Below are 26,691 nucleotides of genomic sequence, written 5' to 3'. Positions count from 1 at the left end.
TTAGAAGAATTCAAGATGGTCTGAGTGAAATATTATTAAAAAAATGTATTTGATAAAATTAAGGAAAAATTTGATGTTTTAAAGTATATGTTATGTCAGAATTTAAATAAGAATGTGCAATAAACAAGACAGTGATATGAGGATTATTTGAGATTTCGGACTTTGATAATTTGATAACTCTATTTACTAAGATATAGACAAAGATAGGTAATTTAAAGTTATGACCTCTCATTTCTGAAAAAATGTAACTTCATAGATAAATCAGCTAAGTATTACGCAGAGCTGAAAATAATGCAGGTCCAATTGGTCAAAATAGATTAGGAGGTTTGTGGTCAATCGATAAGTGCTATCTCGTGTACATATCATATACAAGTATGGTTTTCGTTCCAGCTCTGCATATAGTAGTTTCCTTCAATACTTCGTTACTTAGTGATACTGTTTTACTTATCGATGAAGATAAGATAAGCTTATACTTCCTTATAAACGCGAGGAAAGGAGAGGAGGCAGTTAGTAGTGATCGAAGTTACTAGAGTACAATTTGATAAAACAGTGAATCTTATCGCTTTCATGTAAGTTAGCAAAATCAATCTTTTAACTCGTTTCTTTATCGTATTAGATGCTACATGAAAATGAAAGAATTACTTTTACATTCAGTTCACATTTAACTAACAAACTTGGACTGTCGGGCGGTATTTGGCTGGTATTCAGAAAAAAAACCTATGAAGAAAAGGAAAGTGGAAGAAAGATCGTCCGAAACAAAACGTTAGTAGCACTATTGCTTCATGTATCTATCATTATCTTCGCTCTCGATAATGTTTCACCTCGCCGTTTCGCCGAGAAATCAAGTTTTCCAGCGATGTAATCGTTCCCATCCTCGCTCGAACGCAAAAGGATCAAAGAAATGATGGCAATCACGTTACGAAGGTAACTCGGTAGCCGCATCTCGAGATTACCAGCTAATTAAGATCCCAATAAAATCTAATCTACGCGCCAGTCATAAATCACCGTACGGACAGACAAACGAATGAAAGGGTTCGCGACGTGCAAAAGTAGTTCGTGCACGCGTTCTCGATCGACGTTTCGCTAATCCAGTCAATTAATATTTTTCTGCATCCGCGCAGGAAAATTTGATTAACGGTAGAACCCGTGCATCTGCCTAGACTTAGATTGTGGCTCGCGTGAAATTGTTGCCTATAAACTGTAGCTGGGATTAAGGATCGATCTGTCAATATCGATGTGGCATTCTCCATCAGGATAGACCCGCTTCTCTTCTCGTCGACTCCAGTTTCTATGGTCCGTGGCAGTAATGTCATCTCTCTGTAACGCCATCCCCGATACACGAAGGACTCACCTAGCCTTTAACTGCCTCTCTCTCGTTCGTGTTCTCTCTCTTGATCTCTCTCATCTGATATCCAATGACAATGTCTCTCGGCGCCGTTCCCGCCATTAATCTATTCTCCTCTTGTGCCTTGTCGTCAACCTGCCCCGGTGAATGCAGATAATCCACGATCGTTCGTCGATTCGAGTGACTCGCTTGCTCGATCATGTTGGAATCGGTGCATCGTACTTAGGATAATGCGTGTACGTATACTTTGCCCGTTCGACGGTTTCGTTGGACTCTTTGTCTCGCGAGAACGGATTTGCAAGTCGGATCGCGAAAAATGATTATTCGGTGCCAACAAGCTATTGTGTGACTACTATGCGTAATTCTGGAAACTTGTACGGATAAAGAGTATCTTGATTTAACGTATTAATCGATTGTTTACGATAATATCTTCCTAATGAATGTAGTACTTAGTTCTAAATTTGACTTTTGTTTTGAATCTTGATCTTTGTTTTTGTTTCAGTTTTTTATAAGCCCGTCTTAGATTAAGAGACATAATCATTAACTATTCTATATTACATAGTATTAGCATTGTATAGGTCAGTACCGCAGAAATAAAATGTTACAGGTTGTAAGTGATAATATAAGATTGTTTATATAAAGCATTTAGTAATGTCAATTTCCGATTCTGCATTTTTTTCTTTTTTTTTTTTCTTCTTGTTTGATCCCATTGTCCCCGTGCAGAGTAATATGCCGATACTTATTTATGTGGTTTCATTGTACAGTGCGCTGGGTGTATCGTATGCATTGTGAATCAGCGCTCACAGTAGGAGCACATTGTATTCTTGTTTCTCCTCCTGTTTACCCATTCATTGGTCGCATAAAAAATTGTCGCTTAGCCAAGCATCACGGTCCCAGAGATATCTGTCGCATCTCCGCAAATTATCGCGAAATTAAGACACCGTGGCGACTTTGATTTATTCATCGTTCAAAGTCGGTATTTTCACGTCCGTTTTATCTCGTGTCTTAGTTTCGATGGAAAAACTGAGTAATTATTAGGACAAGAGTGGAAGCAGGAACGTATTTCATAAGTTAAATTATACAACGATGTTACTCGAGCTACTCTATCGCGATAATGCGAGTCGTTCTCGATAACTTTTCACTGTCTATAATTCCATTTCCCGAAAACGTGAATGTATTGGTAAAACTTCATCAACTACCCCCGTGAAGTTGCTCGTAGAAACTACGCAGTTACGCTCGAGTGTCGCTCCGTCGTGTCATACGCGCCTCTACGAACCGTTCCGAAGTGCATACAACCGTGCCGCTCGTTTGTATGGGTTCCCTCTCACTCTCTCCTGTCGAGATCGCATTGCTACGTGCTACACGCTTTGCTTTGCTTTGCTATGCCTTCGCCAGCGTTTCGCGTCGGATGCTCGAAAGGAAAATCTTTTATCCTTGAGAGAACTATCGTTTTTACGATACGACTAATATACAAAACCGGAATAAAGAGAACAAAAGAAAAACGACAACGTTAGAAGAGGTTACAAACCTGGAGAAATGGCGCGCAAAATCTTCTGGCCGCGCTGCATTCGCTGACTTTTTCGAGTCAGTGCATCGTATCGATGTTTCGTCGACGCGTAAAACACGGGACATCATGCCACGCTCGGTTTCGAAAGTTTTGATTTTCCTTCCATCTTTTTTACCCTACTTGACCCTAACCGGTAAATTTACAACGCTACGGACCACGCGCAACCACACGATCACACATACGCAACGTTCACACACACATAGCCCCACTAGCGACTGTTCTTTTCTCCCTTTCCTCGCATCGTTCGAGTCCGGATGCGCGCGCATCGTTCCCCCACTGCTGGAGCAACCGGCCGCGCGAGGCTGGCGGAGTGGGGTAAATCGGTTGCCGCCGCGAGGCAGAACGTGCGGGCCGAGTGGCTGAAACGAAAGCACAGAATCATTACCACGCTAGATCTCGAGGAGTGTAGACGTGTTTCTCGTTACCTAAGCTCAGTCGAGAGTTCTCGTGTCGCATTACTTTCTCTCTTGCACTTTTGCTACGTACACACGTGTGATAGTCGCGTCAAAGAGGACAGTCGCGAGACGCAACGTGTTATATAGCATCGACCGTGTGCGTGTGTGGGAATCGAAGAAACGGACGAAAGAAGTCAATTTTCCCTGTTCTATTCCCTCTCGCGCGGATATTTCGCTTGTGCTCGGTGTAAGAGAAAAGCAAATTGACGCTTTTGCCAATAGACTCAGTTAGTGCATCGTGTGTCGTACATTTGACCGGAGGACATTGAACTTTGTGCCATCGTCCCACGAAACGTTTTCGAACTGTCATCCATCCGTGCCTCTCTGTGGAGATCGTCGGACGTGCGAGCGCGCCCCCATCTATCTCAAACTTCGATATTCCAGTGAATCTCGACCGTCCGTGAAACGGAGTTCGATAATCGATCGAGTTCAACGGCGGACAGATCTCACTCATGGAAAGTGATCCATTCGAGGATCCACCTTATAGGCGTTGCAGGCGACGTGATTAAGACACGCGCGTCGGATAGAGAAAGAAATCAAACTAATCGCACGCACAGTCGATCGTGTACTTATTTATTTGCTCGATCGCCGTAAATCCGCGGATCACGATTTTCGTCAACTGGTTGGCGCGTTGCGTTCTTCTCTGGCCACGTGCGTTTTCTCTACGGACAATCAGTGACGACGATAGAGACCTTCGTAACCGCGGCGACGAACATTGAGCGTGCGCCGTTGAAGCCCGAAGGCACGTGTGTCACCACGAAAATACCTTTTGTGTCGAGCTCGGAAAAATTCGTGCTCGCGATCCCCTTTGACTTTTGAACCGTCGATATTTTTTCGATTTAACGGCGATTCTGTGCCTGCGGGGAAAAGAGAGTAGCGTAAAACAGAATCGAGAGAGAAATTTCAAAAAGTGGTAGTGCCTGATCCACTGACATTGGTTCGATTGCAGTGCCGAGACGAGAAGAGAGCAGCAGAGTATTCAAGATCTGAAAATCGTAGTGCACCTGCCACGATCGACAAATGGCCATCCCATTCATATTGCCGTCCGACGACGAAGCGGAGGTGCAGGGACAGGACCTGGAGCAACTGATGCTCGCTCTGTACGCCGCTCTGCAACAGGTCCTCCGAAACAGGAACGACCAGCATCCGTCACGAAATCGTGAGTTGAACGATTTATTAAAATTGGTTTGCATCTTTCTTAAGATTTTCCTACGCGTTCTTGTACAAATGTCGAACTATCCAGCGCAATGAACAACATGTTGCGTTTATTGCATCAACTTTAGTTTATCTTTTGATAGAAAGGGACGAACAATCGACTACCGTACTTTACGTGGTCATGTGGCTCGTTGACACGTGCTACGGCCGCGTCTTTCTTGTTCTTTCCACTTGGTCCCGGTCTCATGGCTAGGATGTATCCATTTATCCATTGGATAGATCCAGTCTTACCACGATATCCTTCCGACGGCTTTTCAGAAAGATGCATTCGAAGACCAATTCGAAGGGCGACCAAATAGAGGCAATTGCATGAGAAAATGACAATACCGTCCACGAGACGTTTTCTACGGGGACTGGTGGATCTAGTCGAGAGAATATAAAAAGAAGTGTAGACACTCGAAAAAAGTTAAGCAAAATGCAAAAAAAAAAATATTAAAATGCTTAACGTAATTCTTGTTATGTAGATCAATTTTAAAAGTTATTCGCAATATCGCAGCTATTGCTGCGACGCGAAGGATTTATAAATTCAGTCATTGTTGTTTTTTGAACAGATGCTGTGAATTTTTGATACCTATATATAACATATATGACACAAATGATCTTTATCTGACATTGTGTAATTGATCTTTGTTATTTTCTTTGAAGCTATTTTTTTTACCTTATTTATTTATTTATTTATTTATTGAAGAATGTATGTTCCCTTTTCCTTGCATTGATTTTGTAAACACCGATTGAAAATTGTTACTTTTTAATAAACTCTGAATACGTTGAGATTTATAATACGTGCGACGCAATTAATTTCCACTTCTCACACGCTGCAGCCGCGGGTATATACACTCGAGAGTAGGACAGCACGCTGCATATCCACTAGAAATGCAACACGTGGTTGTCGCGCGGTACAACGCGGATAACTTTCGAGTGGAACAACGCGACACTGCAGCCAATTTCCTTTTCAAACCTGAAAGATACTTTTAGAATCATGTTTTTCATCGAGTTCCTATAAAAGAATCATAGATCATTCAAAAATTCTCGCTTTATATTCATTTCGCACACAAAGTTATCCGAAATGCTTTTCTTCGATATTTTATACATAAGTAGGAGCATGAGTATGTCACCGAATTCCAATGTTAGTTTTTTTATCGATCCTCAGGGAAAAGAGAGAAAGTGGGTTATGTGGGCGTTTAGTAAAATATTTCGGTGGTTGTAACTTCTGATTGCAACAAGATATACTCGAGTTGCGACAAAAAATTACAAAATGTCAACTTTTTCAGTGATATATATCTTTGTTCGTTATTTTAAGTATCGCATGTTCCCTAAAACATGTACTGATCAATCTTCAATTCTCGTTCTGTTTCGTCATTGACAGCAAAAAGACATAGAATTAAGTAGTCTGTTTCAATATACATAGCATTAATAACAGTAAAAATCGAATATATTTTCCGTGCACATTATGCTATGATAGTTTGCTCTTATTAAAAATTAAGCGTCAAATATATAAATTATGGTTTCACAGGTTCGATATATAAATTCTCTGCCAACAAAGAATTACTTCTTAATCAATTTCCAGATGTAAAAAAACGATTAATCGCTATTAAAGGTGCAACAAATTCGTCAAAATTAAGGCGTAGGATATAGGGAAGTTCGCTTTGTATTATTTAGTAGGACTCACGACGCACGCAAACGTTCGTAAAGTCGCGGAGCGATCGTCGTTTCGTCCAGGTCGTTGACTCACGTCGGCTGTTGCACGATTTGTCGAAAATTCTGATACATTTGACAGCGGTCGTTGTCCCATGAGTCAGCGTCGAAAAATTTCGGTCCATCGCGATGGTTGCGAGATATCCCGACACCTTTTGCCGTGATTTCGCGGACGTTCGAGAGAAAAAGGACACGTAGGTTGTGAAACGCGCGTGTCATCGCGTGATTTACATTTGCCCGTCCTTTCGCGTGATTAATTTGATTTCAGTTTCAATGTCTTCTTAGGTCCTTGATCCTTGATGCTCTGAAGCTTTTTCCCAGAATTTTTAGTAATTTATATTTGCTGTTACATTCGCGCTCGCTTTAAATAACATTGTTCAGTAGTGTTTTCTTTGCTTGGAACTAATTACGATTAACGAAAGCTTAGCAATGACGCTATTCAGTAAGACGATCGTAGATTCATGATTTTTATTTGTTCCAGTGAAATGATTAGAATGATAAAGGTAACTAAAAAATGTCATCCTTGTTCCCTCATGATTTTGAGTTGCGTATATCGCGATCGACTCTTTGCAATTCGATAATTTTTATTATATGATCGATCAATAAATTTTAGTATACATTTTGCAGCGAAACTTTTTGAAAGCAGAAGTTTAGTTTCGGGAAGAAAACTTCCCTTCTCTGTCGTTTCATCGATGAAAATAAAATCAAATAAAGATTGCCTCAATATCATTGGCTGTAACATCAATGTTGTAAAAAGGGTTAAACTTGTGGAAGGAAACTTTCAAACTGCAATCCGTCTAATCACAATTCTCGTACTCACCATCATGTGCACTTGCTTTCAACTTTGTCCATTAGTTTCTCAACTGTCTCTTCTCGATGCAATCCTTCTTCATTGTAACAATAACCAAGGAAATTTTGCTGGAACATACCACGCAAAAGACTGGCGCAGAGAGAAAACAGAAGATAAGAAGAGAGAGAAGGAGAGGAGCGAGCCAGAGGCGTAAATTGCGGTAACTTATATTCGGCGCATAATGAAACGCGGCTTTACGAGGGTGCAGCGAGCGAAAGGGGGCGAGTATAACAGATGTAGCGTGGGTGTAGAGGCGAGAGTATGGCAGACGATGTCCGGCCATGACCCTGCACCGCTGCTCGAGCCTCCTTTACGGCGAAAGAGACGGCGCGGTCGCTCGGATCGACAGGAGAGTAGGAGGAAAGAGACAGAGAGGAGGAGCGAGGAGAAAAGACCGATGGTCAGGCACACACCGGAGTAAAACGCGCCATAAAACGCGATGCAACGGCTCGTTCCCCGAATCTCGGATGTCGATCGTCCACCAGAGATTGCAGTATCGAACCGTGAACCGTGCCGCGACGATTGCTCGACGAGTGCTTCGATATCGTATCTTACACGCTTTCAAATAGTACGTATGTATATGATGTATGGTCAATTCTGAAGAAGTTCATCAACCATGAAATAATTTTTACGATAAATTTTGAGGTGACTTTTTGAGTAATTTAATGTAAATTTGTTGAACCTTGAAAGTTATTTACGATTAAGTAGTCTTATGAAATTTGTTTTTCTTTCTTCCTTCTTCTTTTTGTTTTAATACTACAGTAGATGTTTTGCGGATTATTTATCGATCGCTCGTTTTGAAGTAGCGTTAATAGCTATAAATGTAGTTTTATTCAGAGAGCGAAAAAAGCGACGTCAGACTGCCAATTAGTTGAGACAGACTTTAGTTTTAAATTAGTTCAGAATTACTTGCGTAGCGACCGTAATTTTATAAACCACCTATAAAATGCTTATGATCGAGGGTCAATGCACCCTGCTCGCTCGAAATGCGCGATTAACCGCGAGGAAACGTCGTCAGATAGCATTCTGAATCCATTTTGCCGCAGTTTCACGGCAATACGTCGCTAACGAGCCTTTGATCTCGCCGAGCAGCGCATGGAAGTGTCCCGAAAGAAACCACAAATTGCATCCGGCCGTTGCAAGTGTGTTACTATTGTTTTGGAGTGACGCAACATTCCTTGAAAATATCACGCTCCTCAAAACAATTTACGTATGTATTTTTCCAGTGATCACGAATCCTCCCCACTGATTTGAGACATTTTTTTTTCTTTTATCGATCTCCCAAAGATATAATATTATATGTAATATCAACCCTCTCGGACTCGATAAAGACGTTCTATACTACCAAAAGCCAAGAGAAAATTAGATGAAAATTGAGAAGAATCCTTGTTAGAAAAATTGAATTACGCGTCTGTTCATTATTTTTCAAACGAAAATAGATGGCGTACGGTGTATGTGCGAGGGTCAATAACCATAGTTTGCCAGCGTGGTTTCGAGAGAAGATGCAGAATCTGGCGGACCGCGAGCGCGCCGTTGCATCGAGTCGGGGTTGGTTATTTATAGAAACAGCTGTGGCCAGCCCCGTTCCGAGTCTTCTCCCGTGACATTTGCAGAAAACTTCCACCTCGTCATCGTGCTCGCGTAAACGCGACCACGGTAATAACGATTACGCCGCGTTACCCGATCACGCTCGCTTCTTTTTTCTTCCGCCTATCCGTTTTCACTCTCGTTCTCGGCGATTCGTTTTGCTTGTCTTATTGTTGTCGACGTTACGTTTCAACGTTACGGATAACCCCTTCGCTAATGTTTTCGCTGCGAACCATGACGCCTGCGCCCCTTTCCCATCGCGCGAACCGATAAGAGAATCGAACTGTCCATGCCCCGCGATTCCGCTCTAATCGGAGGCGTTTAATTTCTCGGTAAGAGAAAGATCGGATATCGTCCGTAAAACGATAACCCTTCGACACTGAACTTCGTATTATGTTACATTGTCGTAAAGCCTGCGCTCGTATCGGTGCACTGAATTTCACAGTGAACTCGCCGTCCTCCCGGAAGACCAGTAGAATTCGCCTTTTCTTTTTCAAACTGCTAGCTTGCTCTTTTTTTTTTAACTTTGTATATTAACATATTTATGATGGGTAATTTTATACAATTATGTAATAATTCTAGGGACTAGAATTTGAAATGTTCGATTTTGAATACGTAATAATTGATCATTGAAATTGATGTAAGACGTTCTGCTTCTCTTAGAGACAACTGACAATTACCGGTAATTATCGATATTTTATCCACATCGCCGATTTCGCTAATTTTTTGAATATGTTGTCGGAGACATGATTCTGAGCAACTTTTTCCTATACATACAACCGCCACTCGGCCTTAGTTTCCGAGATATACGCAAAAACCTGTTGGTACCAGTACAGTGAATTCTGCGTATAATTGTACGTCCGTGGCAGCGTATGCGTCAAGCTTGCCTGGTCTTATTTCAGCCATAAACAGATATAGTCCATATGTTAGCAATTAATGTTTTAATGTGCTAAATTGCATGGAAGAATTCTGAGAAATTGATGTGCCAAAATTTCGACCATTATATTATCTACATGGATACAAAATTCCTTTATCTTTTTCTATGCTTCCTTTAAAAGAATTTTTCGATTAGATGTTACTCGAAAAAGTTATGCGAGTGGAATTCTGATTGTAATTCCTATCGATCGTTGCATTCTGAATTTACTTCATCACGGCTTTCCCAGCGGAAATCCCGAAGACGATCGATCCGGAACACGAAGAACGAAAGCACCGACCGTAGTCTATAGACTTGATGAAATATTGAAAGAAATTCGTCATTGACGATCGTCCGGTCCTCGATGGCCGTCTCCTTCCATTCATCCAACGAGCCTGGCGTTATTGGCGGAGCCCTTAAAATATTCATCGTACCAGTACCTTCCTTCTCTTTTTCTCTTCTTTTTTTCCTTCTTTTTTTCGTGGTCGTCTCGTTGATAGTTCGTTACCGTCACCGGTGAGTCGCGTTTTATCTTCACGTCAGCAGAACAATGCCGTATCTTCCTTATCTATCCGTCAGAACCAGGTTTATTGAATTTTCTCACTTATCTCTGGCCTTTTTCGCTTCGATAGAAGCGAAACATTCACGAGATTCTGGTTGACGTCCCAGTCCACGAAAGACGGTTAGCTCTAGATGAATCAGATCAACACCGTGTAAGTATAATTCCTGGCAATGTTCCCGTTCTGCTTTACGCAATGCTCGTGAAAACATGTCTATTAATGCATAAGGGAAATTCCGTTACTTCCGGAAGTTAACTTGCACAATATGAATCGTAGTAGATAGCGGATAATTCATTTCCTAATATCTTTCAAAATCTTTATCATATACAATTGCAACCGTCGTAGAATCCTTAGAAGATTTCTAAGAAATTGAATTCCAAGTATTACAACATTTTTCGGAGTCGTAGTTTAGGGTTCCACAGAATTGTATATGCAACGCAATTTTAAACCTGTACACAAATTCTCGAATATCTAAATTTAAAAATTCACAGAGTAATCATAAATAGAACTTCCTACGAATTACCGAAAATCCTAATTCCACGTATACTTTAGTAAAACTTCTACTTCTTTTATTTTTATAAAACCACTAAAATGAACTCGGTCAGTCGTTATCGAGATTTAAATGAACTTCTAATCGATGCAAGTGTACAGCAATATCTGTCACGATGTTTTTCTCCAAAACAAACATCGAAACGATGTTTTTCGCATGACGGATTGTTTTCGACTTAACAAGCTAGTTGCCCGTGGTTCCGGCCAATTAACGTTCTTCTTGCCAGGTCGATCCTTATCCGCGGCGTCGCGTCGCGTCGTTTTTAATTAAAACTCTAATTGTACCGCTCGCCGCGTGCTTTTCACGGATTTCGGAGGTCGTTCGCGCGAGCTGGCCCCGTGGAATCATTAATATTCATTGAGACGAAGCGGTGAGCGTACTCCTGTCTTCTCCCCGCTCTTTTACTGTTATACATTTTTACGCTCCCCTGAGCGTATTCTTCGTAGGCGGCTCGAGCACGCGTCTCCAGCCGTACATGAAATTCGGCTGATTTTATCTGCCCGGCAACCCTTTTCCTTCGATTACCTCAACCCTTCGTGGTACGGTTTCGCTTATCGCGGCTCGCCATCGTGATTTTATCGAGCGTGAAGATCTACCGCTGTTTTTCCTCACGAGCTCCTCCAAAATACATCCTGATTATAGCGATCTCTAAACAAAGTGTACTTCTAATTTTTTTCGAGTGATTTCCATTATTCGATCGCTTTCGAATCGTTTGTCGAAGGTTTTCTTCTTTTGCTTAAAAGAGGGAGAAAATTTTCTAAAGTTTCATCTCGGTTGATGAATATTGCTTTCATTATCACGATATGAATATTCATGGGAAATATTCAAATGATAATATCGATACTGTTTATATGGCTGCGTCGAAAGAAGCGAAGTATATACTGAAATCAACTGAACCGAACTGCGAATATGCGTTCCACGCAGACAGCTAAAGCTCGCAAAACCAGTTCTTTGTTTCTCTCGATGGAAGTTGCGACTGTTCACTTAGAAAACTTATCGATAATACCTCCAACATTGTAGAGGCGCATAAAATATATTGGAAACCGACGTATTAAGCGAAGCAGAGAATTTTTTAAGTACATTACAGCGATAGAATATTCTATTGAATTGAATATTTTCTAATCAGAGAATATATTTTATCGTATGCATAATTCCGGAGCTTAAGACTATTCCATGTTCGTGGAATCTCGAGTTCCATCAGCTTAGTGGTATCGGTTTCCGCTTGATTCTCGGTCGATTATTGGCCGCGATGCAACAGGAAGAAAGAAACAAAGAGAGAGAGGCCTGATTCGCTCGTAATTATAATCATCGAATAACGGGGCAACACGTGACCAACTTGCTGTGGCGATTCGCCAGTTAACGATATAATCAGCAATGTGCAGCTTCTTAGTGATTATACCGCAAACGGAAGCTATGCATCGCTTTGTCGTTGCCCGATACAAGTAGAGCTATTGGATCGAGCGTATAACTTCCAGTTGCAGATCTACAGTGCTGCAAAGAATATTTCCACGTACTTTTCGATGAAATGTTCTTTCATCAGTTCTATGCTTCATCTTCATAATATTCCTTTTTTGTTATATAAAATATAGCTTGTATAAAAGTACTACTAAATAATATGAAATTTACTATACATAATTATTACGACATGTAAATGGTGTGCAAATACATTCGCATCTACCAGAGGCACGTATCTTTGCGCAGGGACTTTTATAAAAATATTTCTTCCTCCAACATATTCACTTTCGCATGCGGCAAATCAAAACATTCGAATTAACCGAAATGCTGGAAACTTAAAATAGATTCACGATTTTTCTACTCTCTGTTTCACCAGAATTTCCTCATCATCCATACATTGTAGGTCGAGCGCAGAGACATTGCAAGCAATCAACTATGAACCTCGATTAATTCCGCCGACAACGAAATCGCGAGTCACGTAGTCAATAAGAGTGTAATCAATCGGTCGAGCGAGCCCCGGAACGTTTCCTCGATACGACTTCTGCACCGCAGAATCCGATCGGGCTTCGTGCTCGCGAACCGGTGGACAGAATTTATTGGGTAATCAGATAGTCGTAGGAAATCGATGGCCGGCCGCGTCGTGGCGCAACCTTGTTCCCTCATTTTTACAATTTTCTCGTTGCCCGTATCGCGATAACGTATCTACCGTAGCCGTTTCCATGCCGGGCAATCGCGTTGGTACAACGCGAGCACGAGATCTTGCCTCGTCGAAGGGAATTACTCGAAACGGCGAAAGATCGTTCGATTCTCGGGTGAAAAAAATGGAGCACGCCGCGAATCGATTGTCCACTGCTAGTGTAGCGTGGTGGGGAACATTTATATCGGAGTTGGAGGTTTTACGAGATTTCCGCGAAGCGTTCGAAAGTCAAGCGAAGTAAAGTTTCAAGTAAGACGCAGAATCCGCTGCTTTTGTACGGTACGTTCACCGTGGCGCGATTTAAGGAACGTTACTTGAACGATCGTCCACATCCTGGAGAAATCATCGCGTATTTACGACTTCAGTTCTCTCGAATAGGCCCGGCGATATTTTCTATTACAGAACGAGAAATGTCGTGCACGTGTAAGTTCGGTTGGATGGTTCGACTTTTCTTCGTGGTGACTCATTTGTGGTTTTACGTTTTATTGTGTTAAACTAACAATAACATTTAATATGTGCCTGGCGTATACATATGTATATCTTGGAACTTTATCGACTTCCTTTATAAATGAAGATCATATGGAGAAATATAATTCATATTTCCTACCTTTAACGAGGAAACGACGTTAAAATTCAATGTATGCCGTTAATTAATTTTGTATTAACGACTTTAACTATGTTATATTTACATTTTGAAAACAGAGCAACTACATCAAATAATTACATTGTAACGTATAAGCATTGAGAATGACTTGGTTCTTTAGACGTATTGCAGAAGTAATTACAAAAATCGATTGAAGAATCTTGTCTGTCATTTCCTGAAAATATTTTTGTACGGTGAAAGTCTAGCAAAAGGGCCTCAAAATTCACCCTTTTAATCCCTGAGTGACGTTTAAACTCAGAAGATCGACATAAATAGACCGATCTCGTATTTCCACCTGCGCCCCATATGTATGCATCAACCGAACGTACTTAACAGTGACTCCATGGAAACTCCAAGACCGACTACCAAATCGCGTAAAAATTAATTTCCATTACAGCCTCAGCAGGAGGTTCTGACGAAACGAGCAACCGATCATTGCAACGACGTAGTTCGACTGTTCCGTCTCATTGTCTCTGAAAAGCCGCAAAAGCGTGACACGATAAAAACTGAGCGCGCGTTCGCCCGTATACGCTCGACACCGCTCGCGATTCGCGAGTGTTTCCACGCGCGAGTCGTCGTCGTCGCGCGCGCACGCGTCTCATTGGTGTGTATCGCGGCTGCAGCGGCCTTGAGAGGGGTTCTTTGTGCAGTTGAGCGTTCACCACTGCTCACGTATGCTGTCAGGCACACGTACACTCGCACCTACGCACACATAGGTGCGGGAAATCGCGCTCGCGCTGCTAGGGTTGACGTTACACGTATACTGTAACAAGTTGCGTTGCACTTACGCGTACAAAGGGCGCTCCATGTGAGTCACGTGCTCGCATATGCTGCCAGCGTTCAATCTGCTCCCACTCTTCGCCCTTTTTTCGTCTCTCTTTCTGCCTCTTTGACATAACGCGTGTACATAATGTACATTGTCTCTCGCGTGTTCCCGCTGGTCCGTGTACACTCGAAATTTCCCCCTCGTTCCGCCACTTTTCTCTTTTTTCCCTTCTTGTTCCTGTTTTTGCTTTCTCGAGTTCCCTTTTTTTCCACCGCGTATTATCTCCACCGCTCTATCTCTTCGTGGAACTTCTCTTTTTCTTCTAGCCGTACATTCCTTGCTTCGTCTCGTCAACCCCGTTTTTTTGTCTAAACGCCTCTCGCCCCTCTTCGTTGGCTCACGATCCTCCTCCTCCTTGTCCCAACCTTCTTGTTCTTTATATACTCGTTTCACGTCCTCTCTGTGTACGACCATTCTCCTCTCGAGTCTTTTTCGTCGGTTCCAACCCGACGTCCCCGCCCTCGAACCGCGTGTGCACGTCCTCTCTGATGCACGCGGATCCAATGTCCGCGCGCGAGACCGCGAACGCAGCGTGCATGCGGGTGTTGGCCACGTGCGCGCTGCACTTTTTGCCCCGAACGCTTTTATGGGACGCGCGAGCCGTGCTCTTCTCGTTCCCCCTTTAGTTGCTCCGCTCACGAAGACGAGTTCTTTCGACCGCATCGCGAAGAACTGGCTTATCGAGAACTCAAGTTACCGACAAACTTTTAATATCTTGCTATTATATTATGTACCGTGGAACCAGAAGAAAAGCGAATGAAATCGTAACGCGAGTAAAAGCGGGTCGCCTTGAATCTCACAGGAAAGCGCGCGAAAATTGCGCGGCTGTAAAAGGTCGAATATAGTCGAACTTCCCCGGGGCATAAATTAGAATTAGGCTGGCCGTTTGTCATGCTGAAGGCGGTCGTAAATCGCGAGCTGACAGAATCCGTGCTAATAATCGTTCGCGTGCATTGATAATTACAACAGATCGTTACATAAATCGGTTTTGGAATAGGCTGGCGTTCACACCAGGTTCGTGTTCCATCCAATATACATATTGGCATGTGTGTGTAGTGACATTTTACGAGGAAAATCGCGAGGTAGAAAGCGAAGCGAGACCGTCGATACGTTCGGATAAGCGCGGCGGTTGTTTTGCAAGCGGTGAAAAGCCTGTCGTTTGCTAGAGATTTCGCGATCGAGCAGTTCGATGCGAGTAGGCGACGATGTGTGGCCGATGCGCGCGCGTACGGGTTGCACAAGCGAAAGAGAGCCTCAGGAGAGTGTGGCCTGAGTATAGTGGCGCGCGTGCGAATGCTAGCGCGGACGTTTACTCGAAATGTCAAGGATGCAACCGCGCGAGCGCACGAGGGCGCACGCGCGCGCGCCACTGCGACCGGTCCCGGAGACAATGGCGGCCGGAGGCGCGGAGGAATTGTTATTTTGTCACGCATGGCTTCGATTTACGCGCACGCGGCGCACATCGCGCGAAAAACCCGCGCGCTTAAATGTTTCTGGCAGCCCAAAGGCGCGAACTGTTCTTCGTTTATTAAAAGATGGATTTCATAGTTTGTCGGTGGATGATTGTATCGGTTATCGACGTGAAAAGATGGACTTTTTCGCAAATTTTTGCTCTGTTGAAAGTTGAGATTACGTACCTAGCCTTTGGTTGCTGGTCTTTCCTTTTGTTAGCTTGAAATGCCATCGGATTCTTGATACACTGTAACCCTGTTATAACCTTTGAATCGTGTTTCTGTTCGGTCGTATTGTCTATTATTCGATAGTGTTCGAAGCTCGAAGAAGATACGTAAAAGATTCTTGCTTTGGTTTCCTGAAAATATTATAGGTTTTTTGTTTATTCTAGGGAGAGAAAGATCGAAGAAGAAGGGCTAACGTTGTGTTCTATGAATTATCTTTTAATCGTTGCTTTCGTGTTTTACATTCTGATTTCTCTAATTCAAAATCTATCAAAGGAAGATCCACGAACAGAGACACGTTTAACCGACAGAGACAGGTTAGCCGAGACGTGGAGTTTAATTTCCAATCGCATTAAATAACAGACAATACCACAATTTAATCTAAATTCAAAAATTAACGGCAACGCAACCAAAACGAGCCAGACAGAACGTAACAATACGTCACTGATACGAACGTGATTATTGACGCGTTCGCATGATACGGTGCGATCGAAGCGTCTTACCTGATTCCGTGATGCGAAGTAGCTCGTTGTTTCTCGAAGGTATTTAACTACGTCTTCGGCATCCGTGGCGGTAGATAACGTTCTCGCTCCGAAAATTCCAAAACCAGTTGCACTCGGTTTACGAGTACCATTTCGCGGTTCGTAAAACGCGTTACTGCGTCTCGGAGTTGGCGCAAACAGTAAACCGTTAGGCCCTCTCTCGCGACGAAACCGCCGAGCCAGCGAAAAGGCTTCGTTAAAACTAATTACCACGGGGCCTGACCCCTCCTCGGTGTCCCGCTCTTAATTATCGGAGGCGTCGTAAAAGCGAGTCAAGCGACCGACCAAGTACATTTCTGTTTACCGGTTCTCTCAGCCGGAATTACACTGCGTTTATCTGGCGTCGACGCGAGAGACGTAAAACGCGCGTGGCCACTTATCAATCGGAAAACGCTTCTTCGGGCTTACTGGCGGCGATAAAAGTGGCGAAACACGCGCGTACCCCGACGCACCGCGCGGCAGTCCGATATCAAGCGTTTCCTGACCGCCAGATACCATATTCAGCCTCGATTATTTCGTTTTTCCACTTCTTCTCTTCTTTTGAATTCTGCCGTTTTTTCAAAGAAACGCTCCATCACGTACAGTGTATAATCTGTGTTGACAATATCCTTGCACTTTCTATGTATATATCGTGTACATCTATATGTGTGTAGGTTAGATATGTCGAAATCACGGAACGAAGGCTATCGTACGGAACGTTGTAAATTTTCAGACAATCATTAGCCAACAATGTCGTTAGTTACCATTACAGGGCAACCCGGTGGTCGCCTTTGCCGTTGTCTAGCCAGAGCGTGGCATTAAACCTTATAAGCAAGGCGCGCGGCCGTCATGCGTGCGTAGATCGTAGCATTTCCATTGTATGACGCAACGTTTGCCTTTGTGCCACGATTAATTATCGATGGTAAATCCAGATACGCTGAATACAAATCGGCTGGACCGCGTATTTCGTCGATTACGATATCGCGACGGCCATCTGTTTTCAGTAGGCAGTCGGAAAGATCGCTCGGAGCGATCGAAACGGCGATGATGAATCGTCGAGCTTGTACTTATCGGATGATCGAGGAAAGTTTGAACTTTACGCTCGCACGTAAGGCGATCTCGTACGGCGCTCGGTTATCCGGCTGAATTTTGCGCGAGATTTATGGGACACGCCGACGAAACCCGACGCGCGCATGTGGTTCACAAAGTTGACAAATTGCGGTCGAAGTTGATTAGACAGTTGCCACGATATCTCGAAATTTAGCTGAAGTTGGCATTTCATTCGAATTGTTGGATTTTAGAAATACGTTTGTAGATCGTGAGATAAGCACGATTTAGTAAGTCTAATCCTCGATCGTACGTTTATCTTCAACGAAGCAAAAAAGTCGAAGTCATCCTGTAGTTATTTGTAAAGGTCATAGTAATATTCACAGACATTTAGCATCGATTCGAACGAAGCGGTTAATATCAACCCTGAGAAAAGAAACGATCCATTCTTCGCCGATAAATCTTCTTCGGTCGTCTGAAAAATAAAATAGCTTATAATAAACTTTCACTTAAATTTCCCCTGTTGAAATTGAATTTTCCTTCTCTATTAAATCAGGCTTAATATAGATTTCTAGGCAGAAGAAACGATCTTCTTTATTGGCGAATTCACTTTAACTCTTGAACATTTTGTGGGCTAGCAAACCTTCGATTAAGTGACACGAATTTCCTGTACTCTCCAGATCAGAGTTAACCGAATCTTTGAAGAAAGCAACACAATTTTTCTCACGAATAAATTCTTTTCAAAACGATACTTGACACATTTTCGACCCAGAAAACTGGAATGAAATTAAACGAATTTCTTGTGTTCTTCAGATCGGTTGCCACGACGAATGGGCGACGATCGGCATCCAATGGTTCTGGTGGACTCGGATTTGGCTCGCATGCCGCTGCCGGATTTGGTGTTATCTGCCGTGGAGCAACTTCCGCCCGCTGCACCCCAGGTGACCGTATCTGCGCCCAGCAGCCCAACCAGGGACGCGACATTCCAGTTTCCGGAAGCCAGCAATGATGTGAACGATGTGGCACCGGTGCCAAACCCAAGGCCACGACCGCGAAGACGCAGACTTGCTTCAGAGGGTGGTAGCTCCGCGGCCGTGAAGAAGACATCCGCTGTAAAGTCAATTTGCAAGTGCTGCTGCGGCCACATTGGACAGGCCTTCAACGGAAGTTACTGGGCGACCGTAGGCGCCAACCTCAGGAACATCGCCGACGATTTCCACGCATCAAAGACCAAGGTCAGTGGATTAGCCGAATCGGAGTGATAGTTCAGGAGGCTCTGTAACTTAATCTTTTCGTAAAACTTATCTTCGTGTCATAGTTGTTACGTAAGAGTCACATTGTTGTAACGTTGCAGTTAAACCGATCAACTTCGTCTAGATAAATCGTTTGATTTCTGACAAGTTCAGTACGATACACGCTCTGACATTAAAATCAACAAGTTTGTGAAAAGATGGAGTTACGCAGTTAAGTTTCTATCTATAAAAGATGTTTGTTTCTTATTCTTTCTATATGTTTAAGTCATTTTTAAGACAATCGTAGTACTGTAAAATTACATCTCGTAAAGATCTGAAAATACAGAAGAAAGATATTTATCAAGAAGCTCGAAATGCAATATTGAATTTTTGACGCTAAAAAAAGGGAAAGTTCAGGATGGCTCTATTGTTTTCAAGTTTTCGCGGTTGAATACCGGGCTTGTCGTCAACGCGAGCGTAACGCCAAGTGTTTACGACGCGAAGAGTACAGGTGCGAAGTGCGTGGCGTAAAAATAATTGCGTTGCGCGATCCCTGTCACAATCCTATCCACCCCCGCGCGATACTTTTTCACTCGTCATAAAGTCACCCTTGTAGCGTGACTGTTATAAAACCGCCGGAATACGCAGATGCCAAAAAGGGAAGCCTTAAAATAAAATTCGCCTACCCCCTCGGCATTTTTACGCCCTCAATTCCTAAATTAATTTTATCCTATTCACCCTCTCGTAGCTTACCGTACATAACTCCAACATTTTTTTACTATTATATTCACATTCTCAGGGTATTATATATCTAACGTTTCAATTTAACCATATCTCAACGCAATGCTAAATTCTTCAACCGGTTGACGGGGTTATTTTTTAATCAGAAACTTCAATGTCATTAAAAAATTAATAAAAAGTAGAGTTGATCGGTTTGCTTCTTCAGAGACCGTCCTTCGTAGCAGAATTGTTTTTTAACTCCACTGCCCTCGGTTCTACATAACCGGAAATGGACGTTATATTTCAATGAATATTAGCAAATTTTAGATACATAATTTTTAAATATTTAGTTTCATTGTTCGATGCAATGTTTGTACCTTTTGTGTGAAATAGTCCAAAAAGGAAGGATCCCTGAAGAGATGCAAACGTGCAAAAAATAACGAGGAGGACAGCAGAGTTAATTCAAATATTTTTATGAAATTAAGAAATTAATAAAAAGTAGTTGATCGATTTACTTGCTGCGGAACTCATATAATTTTCTTCTCATATAAAATTCGATACATTTCTACTTACGTGGAATCGGCAACTGCCGAGAATCGATCTGACCGATGAAAGAATCCCCCGTGCCATGGTCGCGATATCCACGATTTAATGGTCCCACGAATGATTCAGTGTCTCTCATTTCGTCGCGGTTTCTTTCTCTCTCTTTCTCGCTGGTTTGCGGAAGAAAAGAGAGAAATTGGCGGCTGGAGTGGGTCAAGCCAGGGTCATAAACGCGAATTTAGTTATATCGGTGCCACCGACGGCGTCTCATGGGCGCAATAAATATCTGCCCGCTACCGTTAAGACGTCTAGTATTGCTCCCAGTGTGTACGACCCTGCGCGTAGCCGCCACTTCATCACCGTCTCACCCGCTTTACCTTCTCCATTTCCTGTCTCTTTTGATCACTCGATCTAATATGTATCGACGGCCTCGGAACGATGTCCCACTGATTTTACGAGTGGTTCCCGGTTGTTTGTCCCGGACAGACAGGTGAGAGAAATAGGACATCGGACGGTTTTATGGCAGAATTCCATTTTTACACCCAGCCCAGATGAAATTGCTCGCGGACACTCGCAAACGAATTACGGAAGATCGCCTATCGATGCGAAAGTCCATCGAAGATTTATTAGAATTGGATTGAATTTCACGATCGATGCGCGTCCCATGTAATCCGCGTCAAATATTTTCTGAGTGTAGTTTTTTCTCCTGTCGAAGGAATACTCTTATGAAAAAAAGCATTTTATAGTTTTAGTATATTTTATCGTTTTAGTATATTTACGAGTGCTGGTCACTTTTTCTCTTCTCTCTCTAGACTACATTACTTAGATCACAGAGACTCCACCTATATGAACTTTCAGTGGACAAATAGTTTACATACAATTAGAGTTCATAGAATAAAAGTTTACCAATCTTATTATTTTCCTTTTAAATAAGTGGATTCATCTAGGAATTCGTTTAATCACGCACTAACTGGAATTTCGTTGGAATAAATGAACTTTACATTAGCGGAATTTTACTGCACTCAATCTTCCTCATAGTCTAGACAAGAAGCATAGAGAATTGGACCTAATAGACAAGCATAAACGAACATAAAAACAGATCTGAACCCTAGTAATCATCGAATCGTCTCTCGCGAGAGGAAGAGAATGGTTTCTGCGGCAACGATTATTACGGTCGGTCGTTCTTTTCACTTACGCACGTCGCCGAAGCTCGGAGGAAAGGCACAGGCCTTTCACGATTTTACGAGATTCCCCGTGATTTGCCGCGGCCGATCGAGAGGAAGGAGCCAAGGGCGGTAAAGAACGATCCATCTAAAAAGCAGAGAGACGGAGAAAAAGATGAACAAGCCGGAAGGGCGTTCCCTTCTTTTATCCCTCGTCTCGACTTTATTCGCTTTAAAGGTCCGCGTCAGCGTGATACCCAATCCCACAACGTCTAATTATTGCTGGTTAAGTGGTGGTAATTGAAGGGGGCGAACGGATCCGTGAAATTGAAGAAATCTTGCGCGTCGCGTTCGAGGATCGGATACCGATCGGCTCGGTAACTCGAGGACCCGAGGCTTGTTGATAATACGAATCGTGGCGAATTCTCCGCCGGGGGAATTGTCTCTACGGAATCCTCGGCATGGTGTTTGCGTTCCTCCCTCTTGGGGAATCGAAGTGTCAGATTAATCTGTCGATGGGGCAGAGATGAGACCTGTATCTCCTCTGTTCTATGTGCACAGGGTAGATTCGTGTCTTATTTGTGTCTTATAGACCTGGCTCTCTTTTTTTCGTTTACTCTTGCTTGGTTGGATTCAACGATATTCTCTACGACGTGATGAAGCCTCGCGTTTTCGATATATGAAATTAAAGAGTAAATGTTATTTTGTTTCCTCTTGACTTTAATTACAGATTTTGCTCCCTCCGTGATGAAACTGTCGTGCTTTTCTTTTACGTTGAAGTAATTCAATTTGCTCGTGGAGATTGACGTCTCTTCCGTAGCTTTATGATGTCTCATATTTTATACGATGGCGTTGACATAGATATGGATCGTAGCTGCAAAGGTTACACCATGTTTTCTTCGTTAAATGTTTATGGACTAGTTTTAAATGACTGGTTCTAAGCCTAAGGCCGGTTGTTCCGTTATCTATACATTGCTCTTCGATAATTCGTTTATCGCAAATCTTAAGTCATTTTATCGGTACGAAACAAGATTGAAGATTTAAAAGTGATTATAACATAATTGAGCTCGGTGTAACTTCGATCACGACATGCTTGTACCTACGTTTTTATCCGCGACTTGATAGGCATTGACTTATCGACCCCTGAAAATTGCTTTTACCGGATGTCATCGCGTCCCTGCGACCTTTCGCGGGTTTCTTGATGCAGAAGGAAGCTGAGTCGATCGGAGAAACGCGTGGTCGAATGTAACTTACAAACACGATCCCCGTTCGTTCCCCGTTCGTCATGCGAAGGCAACGTTTTACATATGCATGGAGAGTAAGCGAGCATGTAACGGCTAAGTGGTCACATCCCCTTACGTGAAAGTTAAGTGGGCATGGCAGCACGAGCCGTGGCCACGGGCCGAGAAAATTATCTTCAATTATCTCGTGCAATCGTGAGCCCCCTTTGCTCTCTTCTCCTTTGCTCGCGATCTTTCGATCTCTTCTTCGCATTACTCGCCAACCTCTTCGTGATTTATTATTCATGGAAACTATTTCTTTATTCTATGAACTGGCGCATAAAAATATGAATTCTTAATACGAGTTCAGAGAAATGCGAAAAATATCAATTATTACTCCTTGAAGAAGGAAAAATCTCGAAATCCTCATTGGTAAACCTAACGAATCCGGATATTGGAAGTTTAAAAAATTACAAAAGAAAGACAGATACAAATATGGGGCAATTTTATTCCAAGGGTTAATCACACGGGCCAGGCATCCAAGTATTCCGCAATCTTTCGTTCCTAGAAAGCCTGTCGAAGCCATTCGCGGTAGCACCAAGAAAATTGCTTCATCGACACGATAAAATATTCCTCCCGCTTTTAGCTTAGCTTAGATTTCCTCGAAGTCTGATTTAACCATGGCGCAGTTAATGGAACGTCCCGTCGGTATTTATCAGTTATTCAAACGATAGACGCGCAAATTGATACATTAGACACTCGGTGGCATAACGGATCCCTTGGTCGATCTAGCAAGAACATTCTGTCCACTCTTCTTGCCGTTGCTCTTGGCTACATAATCGATGAGTTCCTTCCGAAGCACGCGATCGACCGCTTCGTCTTACGATTCACGTCGTATTTCCACCATCTTTCAAAGTATTCGCCAAGATCGAATCGTAGCGAGGGTTTCGTCGCCCACCGTGCGTTGCGCATTTGCTACTCAGGTTGCCTCGACGTTCAGTCCGCGAATCTCAGTTGCCTGTGAACGTTTTCTTACGCGGCTTACCGAAACGTCCGTCCGAATGGCTATTTTCATGGTGAGCTGCGCAATTACGTCGCTCAATATCCCGATCTCCGATAGTCGATGGCGTTGCTGTTCGTTTTCCATTGAAAGGTTTATTATTGTATCGTTGGCACGGATGTCAGGGTTTAATCCAATTTTGATGAATTTTTTGGCGAAAGGTAGATGTAATTCAAGTTTGAATTGTTAATCGTGAAGTTATAGCAGTGAAGGAATTTTCTTTTTTTCCATTTGTATTTATTTATTGTAACTTATTATCCGATAGAATATACATATTTAGATTAACTCGTGGATCGGCTATTTAGTAAAGCGACTTTTCTTTTCTGTAGCGAGATAGAAAGTTTCTTCCGTTTGTTAAGACCATTCTTCCAAAGCTGTAGAGCTTCCTCGAAGAAGATGTGCGACGCAACAAAGCAGGAAGTTTAATTAAATCTGTATCACGTTCCTTCAGAATGGACGGTATCGTCTTGCGTATTAAATCCACAGAAAATGGTTGGTCCGTGCGTTTCCTGTTCGCTGAATTATTAATCATCGCACTACTTGAATTAAAGTTGCCAGCCTTCTCTAATCCTCGCATTAAATCAACCGCGCGGTGTAACGCGTTCCCGAACGAACGGAAAAGCGGAGAAAAGAGGAGGTTGCAGCAACGATATTTAGCCAGTTACGCAACCGGCTGCCACGAACAATTAAAATTTACCGTCCCGGCAACGATAAACACCGACAACGTAATCCTGGCGACCAGGTCGCGCATAAATTCCGCGTTTAAACGGTGAACGAAGCTCGAGCGAAACCGCGCGCGTTGCTCAAGCGGTTCAGGGCGTTCTCTTCCGGGCCCGAAGCAATAAAACCTGCTCGCCATCTTTCCATACGCCTGTATAGTCGTTGGGAGAGAAAGTTTCGAGTCGCAGCTGGCTCGATGATAACGGACAAGACGCGTGAAACGTTCGTTCGGCTTCGCACTTCCCTAAGACGATTCGAAGTAAAAGGAAATTCAGCTGACAGAGCTCGAGAAAAGATCGCGATAGAAAGAGGGGAAGACGTTTGAACGAGTAATGGGAAGGGGAGGGATACTATTAATTGACGAGGAGGACTCCCACGAGAAGAGTCCATAGACCATAATTCTTTCTTAATGCGACGCCTTTCTACTTCTCTCGCTCGCACCCTCTTCATTCGCCGCGTAATCTCTTTCCTCGCGACGAGGCAACACTCGGCCCGAGTGTTTTTCTATCCTCCGGTTCACGTAGAGGGACGAAGGAGAGTTGTATTGGGGCGAATCGAAGCCCACGATGACCAGATATTATGGAGCCATCCCCCCATAAAAGCCTCTGCTCACGGAGATTGAGCTCACCCCCTGTTTCTCGCCGTTTATTATTGCACGTCCGGCCACCACGAGTGGATTAAGACGAAACGAGGATCGGAAGTCGCGCGCGCGCACTCTACGGACTGCGGGTGTGATCGAGGAAACAGAGAGGAAATCTCCCTTTCACCCTCCACTCTCTTGGAATGGGCAAGATACACTGGCCGGCAAATATTCGCCCAGCAGATACAGGAGAAAGCGGAATTATCGCTGGCGGGATATATTATCGTGGTGCTTATCAGACCCAGAGAGTTTGACGCGAATCTCTGATCTCTCGAGGTGATTAATATCTCAATAAAACGAAATTTCCGTTGGGTGAAACAATTGATCGTAAGGAGAAAGAGTGAATTGAATTGCTAGAAGAATATCGATAACCTTTGTCGTGCTGATTTCACCCCCTAATGACTAATTGCATAATGAAGCGTTCCGTGCAAGTTATAACGAAGACCTTTGTGTTCGAGAAGGGTCTAGGGGGATGGGAGACACGGATTCTTAAGCGAGGAAAGTTTCGCAGGCCAATTGTTCCTCAGTGGAAATTCTTCAAAGCGGAAATTAATTGACAATTAACCGGTATTAATGCGCTCCTGGCCGCGATTTGTGTTTCGCGCAAGTGGCGCCGCTATTCCCGAGGGAGCTCGGTGGACCTTAATCGGCGGCGTCGTGTTCCCCCCGAGCGTCTCTCGTCTTCTCGTGTAAATTCGAAGGGATCAGGCAGAGAGAACTCGATAAAAAGAGCGCGGTGCTTTCTCTACGCCGGAGGCTTAGCCGCAAGGAGTGTCGAATCGACGGTAATTCCGTCCAATTAGGACACTCCCAATTAGAGGAGCCTTAGCCTGAACCCCGTCTTTCTTTGACCCACCCCATTTCCCTGTGATTCTTGCTCCAACAGAAACACGACAGCTCGTCGAGTTCCTCTTATCGAGGTTCTACGGAGAACGTTGTGTCTTTCTTAAACTTACTTCCTTCCTCAAATTCTGTAATCTGTACTACTATGCAGTAGTACTACTATGCAGTAGTACTAAGCGTCGGCTTAATTGCAGCGATTTTTTTTCCTTTCGCTTATTGCTAACTATTATTCCGTCTTTCTACCAGTTTTCGAAACTGTATCTATACAACTTTAGGATCTTACAGGCGAAAGTTACACATAGCACTACCAACATAGTACTTGTACCAAACTATACAGCGATAAAACTAAATCTGATGGAGTACTCAGATCGTTTCTCTGCTGTGTTACAGGCCGCCGAGATCGAGAAGTCTCGACTGAGCGCGATGAACCCAAGCTTCGCAAACACGAACAACTCGAGCGAATCCACCGACAGCTTCCTGTCGTTGCTTATCCCAGCTCCTCTCCGCGAGACCTTGTGGACGACGGTGGCCCTGTATCTCGGATGGAGGTTGGTCTCTCGCCTTCGATAGGCGCAACAGAATTGTCGTTTCGTCGTCACGACAAACGACTACGATGCTTCGAGAACTCGAAGAACGATTACCCAAGCTTGCAGCCACATCAGGGACAGCCAGTACGACGTGTCGCTACTTGGTAAACCAGCAACTGTTCCTTCCTGGCCCGTTACACGCACCACGTGCGTCCGGATACCATCGTCCGGTATCGATCATTCGAAGGTCGAAAGACCGATAGGTAACCAACAGGAAGGGCTCTGCTTGGACGATTCCCGCTGGACGTCCTACCGAAATATCCAACGCGATATCTTGTACGATTTATTTTCTATGTATGCGTGTCTATCGCCTTCCGCGGACGAGAATGCACTAATGCTATGTCGCCCTCGTCCTATCGAT

The 26,691-nt window shown here is 43.4% G+C and overlaps 1 protein-coding gene across 1 annotated transcript; it reads left to right on the top strand.

The window, feature by feature from the left end:
* The first annotated feature begins 493 nt into the window (after positions 1–493).
* LOC117206638 lies at positions 494–26,347 on the top strand. Its single transcript, XM_033446147.1, has 5 exons — positions 494–569; positions 655–762; positions 4,317–4,526; positions 18,416–18,837; positions 26,134–26,347. Exons 3-5 carry the CDS (start codon positions 4,388–4,390, stop codon positions 26,311–26,313), a joined length of 741 nt encoding a protein of 246 aa, XP_033302038.1. The 5' UTR covers positions 494–569; positions 655–762; positions 4,317–4,387; the 3' UTR covers positions 26,314–26,347.
* The last annotated feature ends 344 nt before the right edge of the window (positions 26,348–26,691 follow it).

This window comes from Bombus bifarius, unplaced genomic scaffold (assembly GCF_011952205.1).
Source record: "Bombus bifarius isolate JDL3187 unplaced genomic scaffold, Bbif_JDL3187 scf7180000008008, whole genome shotgun sequence".
Lineage (NCBI taxonomy): Eukaryota > Metazoa > Arthropoda > Insecta > Hymenoptera > Apidae > Bombus > Bombus bifarius.
Note: the sequence above shows the minus strand (reverse complement) of the source record. Positions and strands in the feature narration are given on the sequence as shown.

Coding starts and splice junctions, on each gene's coding strand:
- LOC117206638 (XM_033446147.1), top strand. CDS start 4,388: ATGGCCATCCCATTCATATTGCCGTCCGACGACGAAGCGGAGGTGCAG. Junction 4,527..18,415: donor CCAGCATCCGTCACGAAATC/GTGAGTTGAACG, acceptor TGTGTTCTTCAG/ATCGGTTGCCACGACGAATG. Junction 18,838..26,133: donor TCCACGCATCAAAGACCAAG/GTCAGTGGATTA, acceptor GCTGTGTTACAG/GCCGCCGAGATCGAGAAGTC.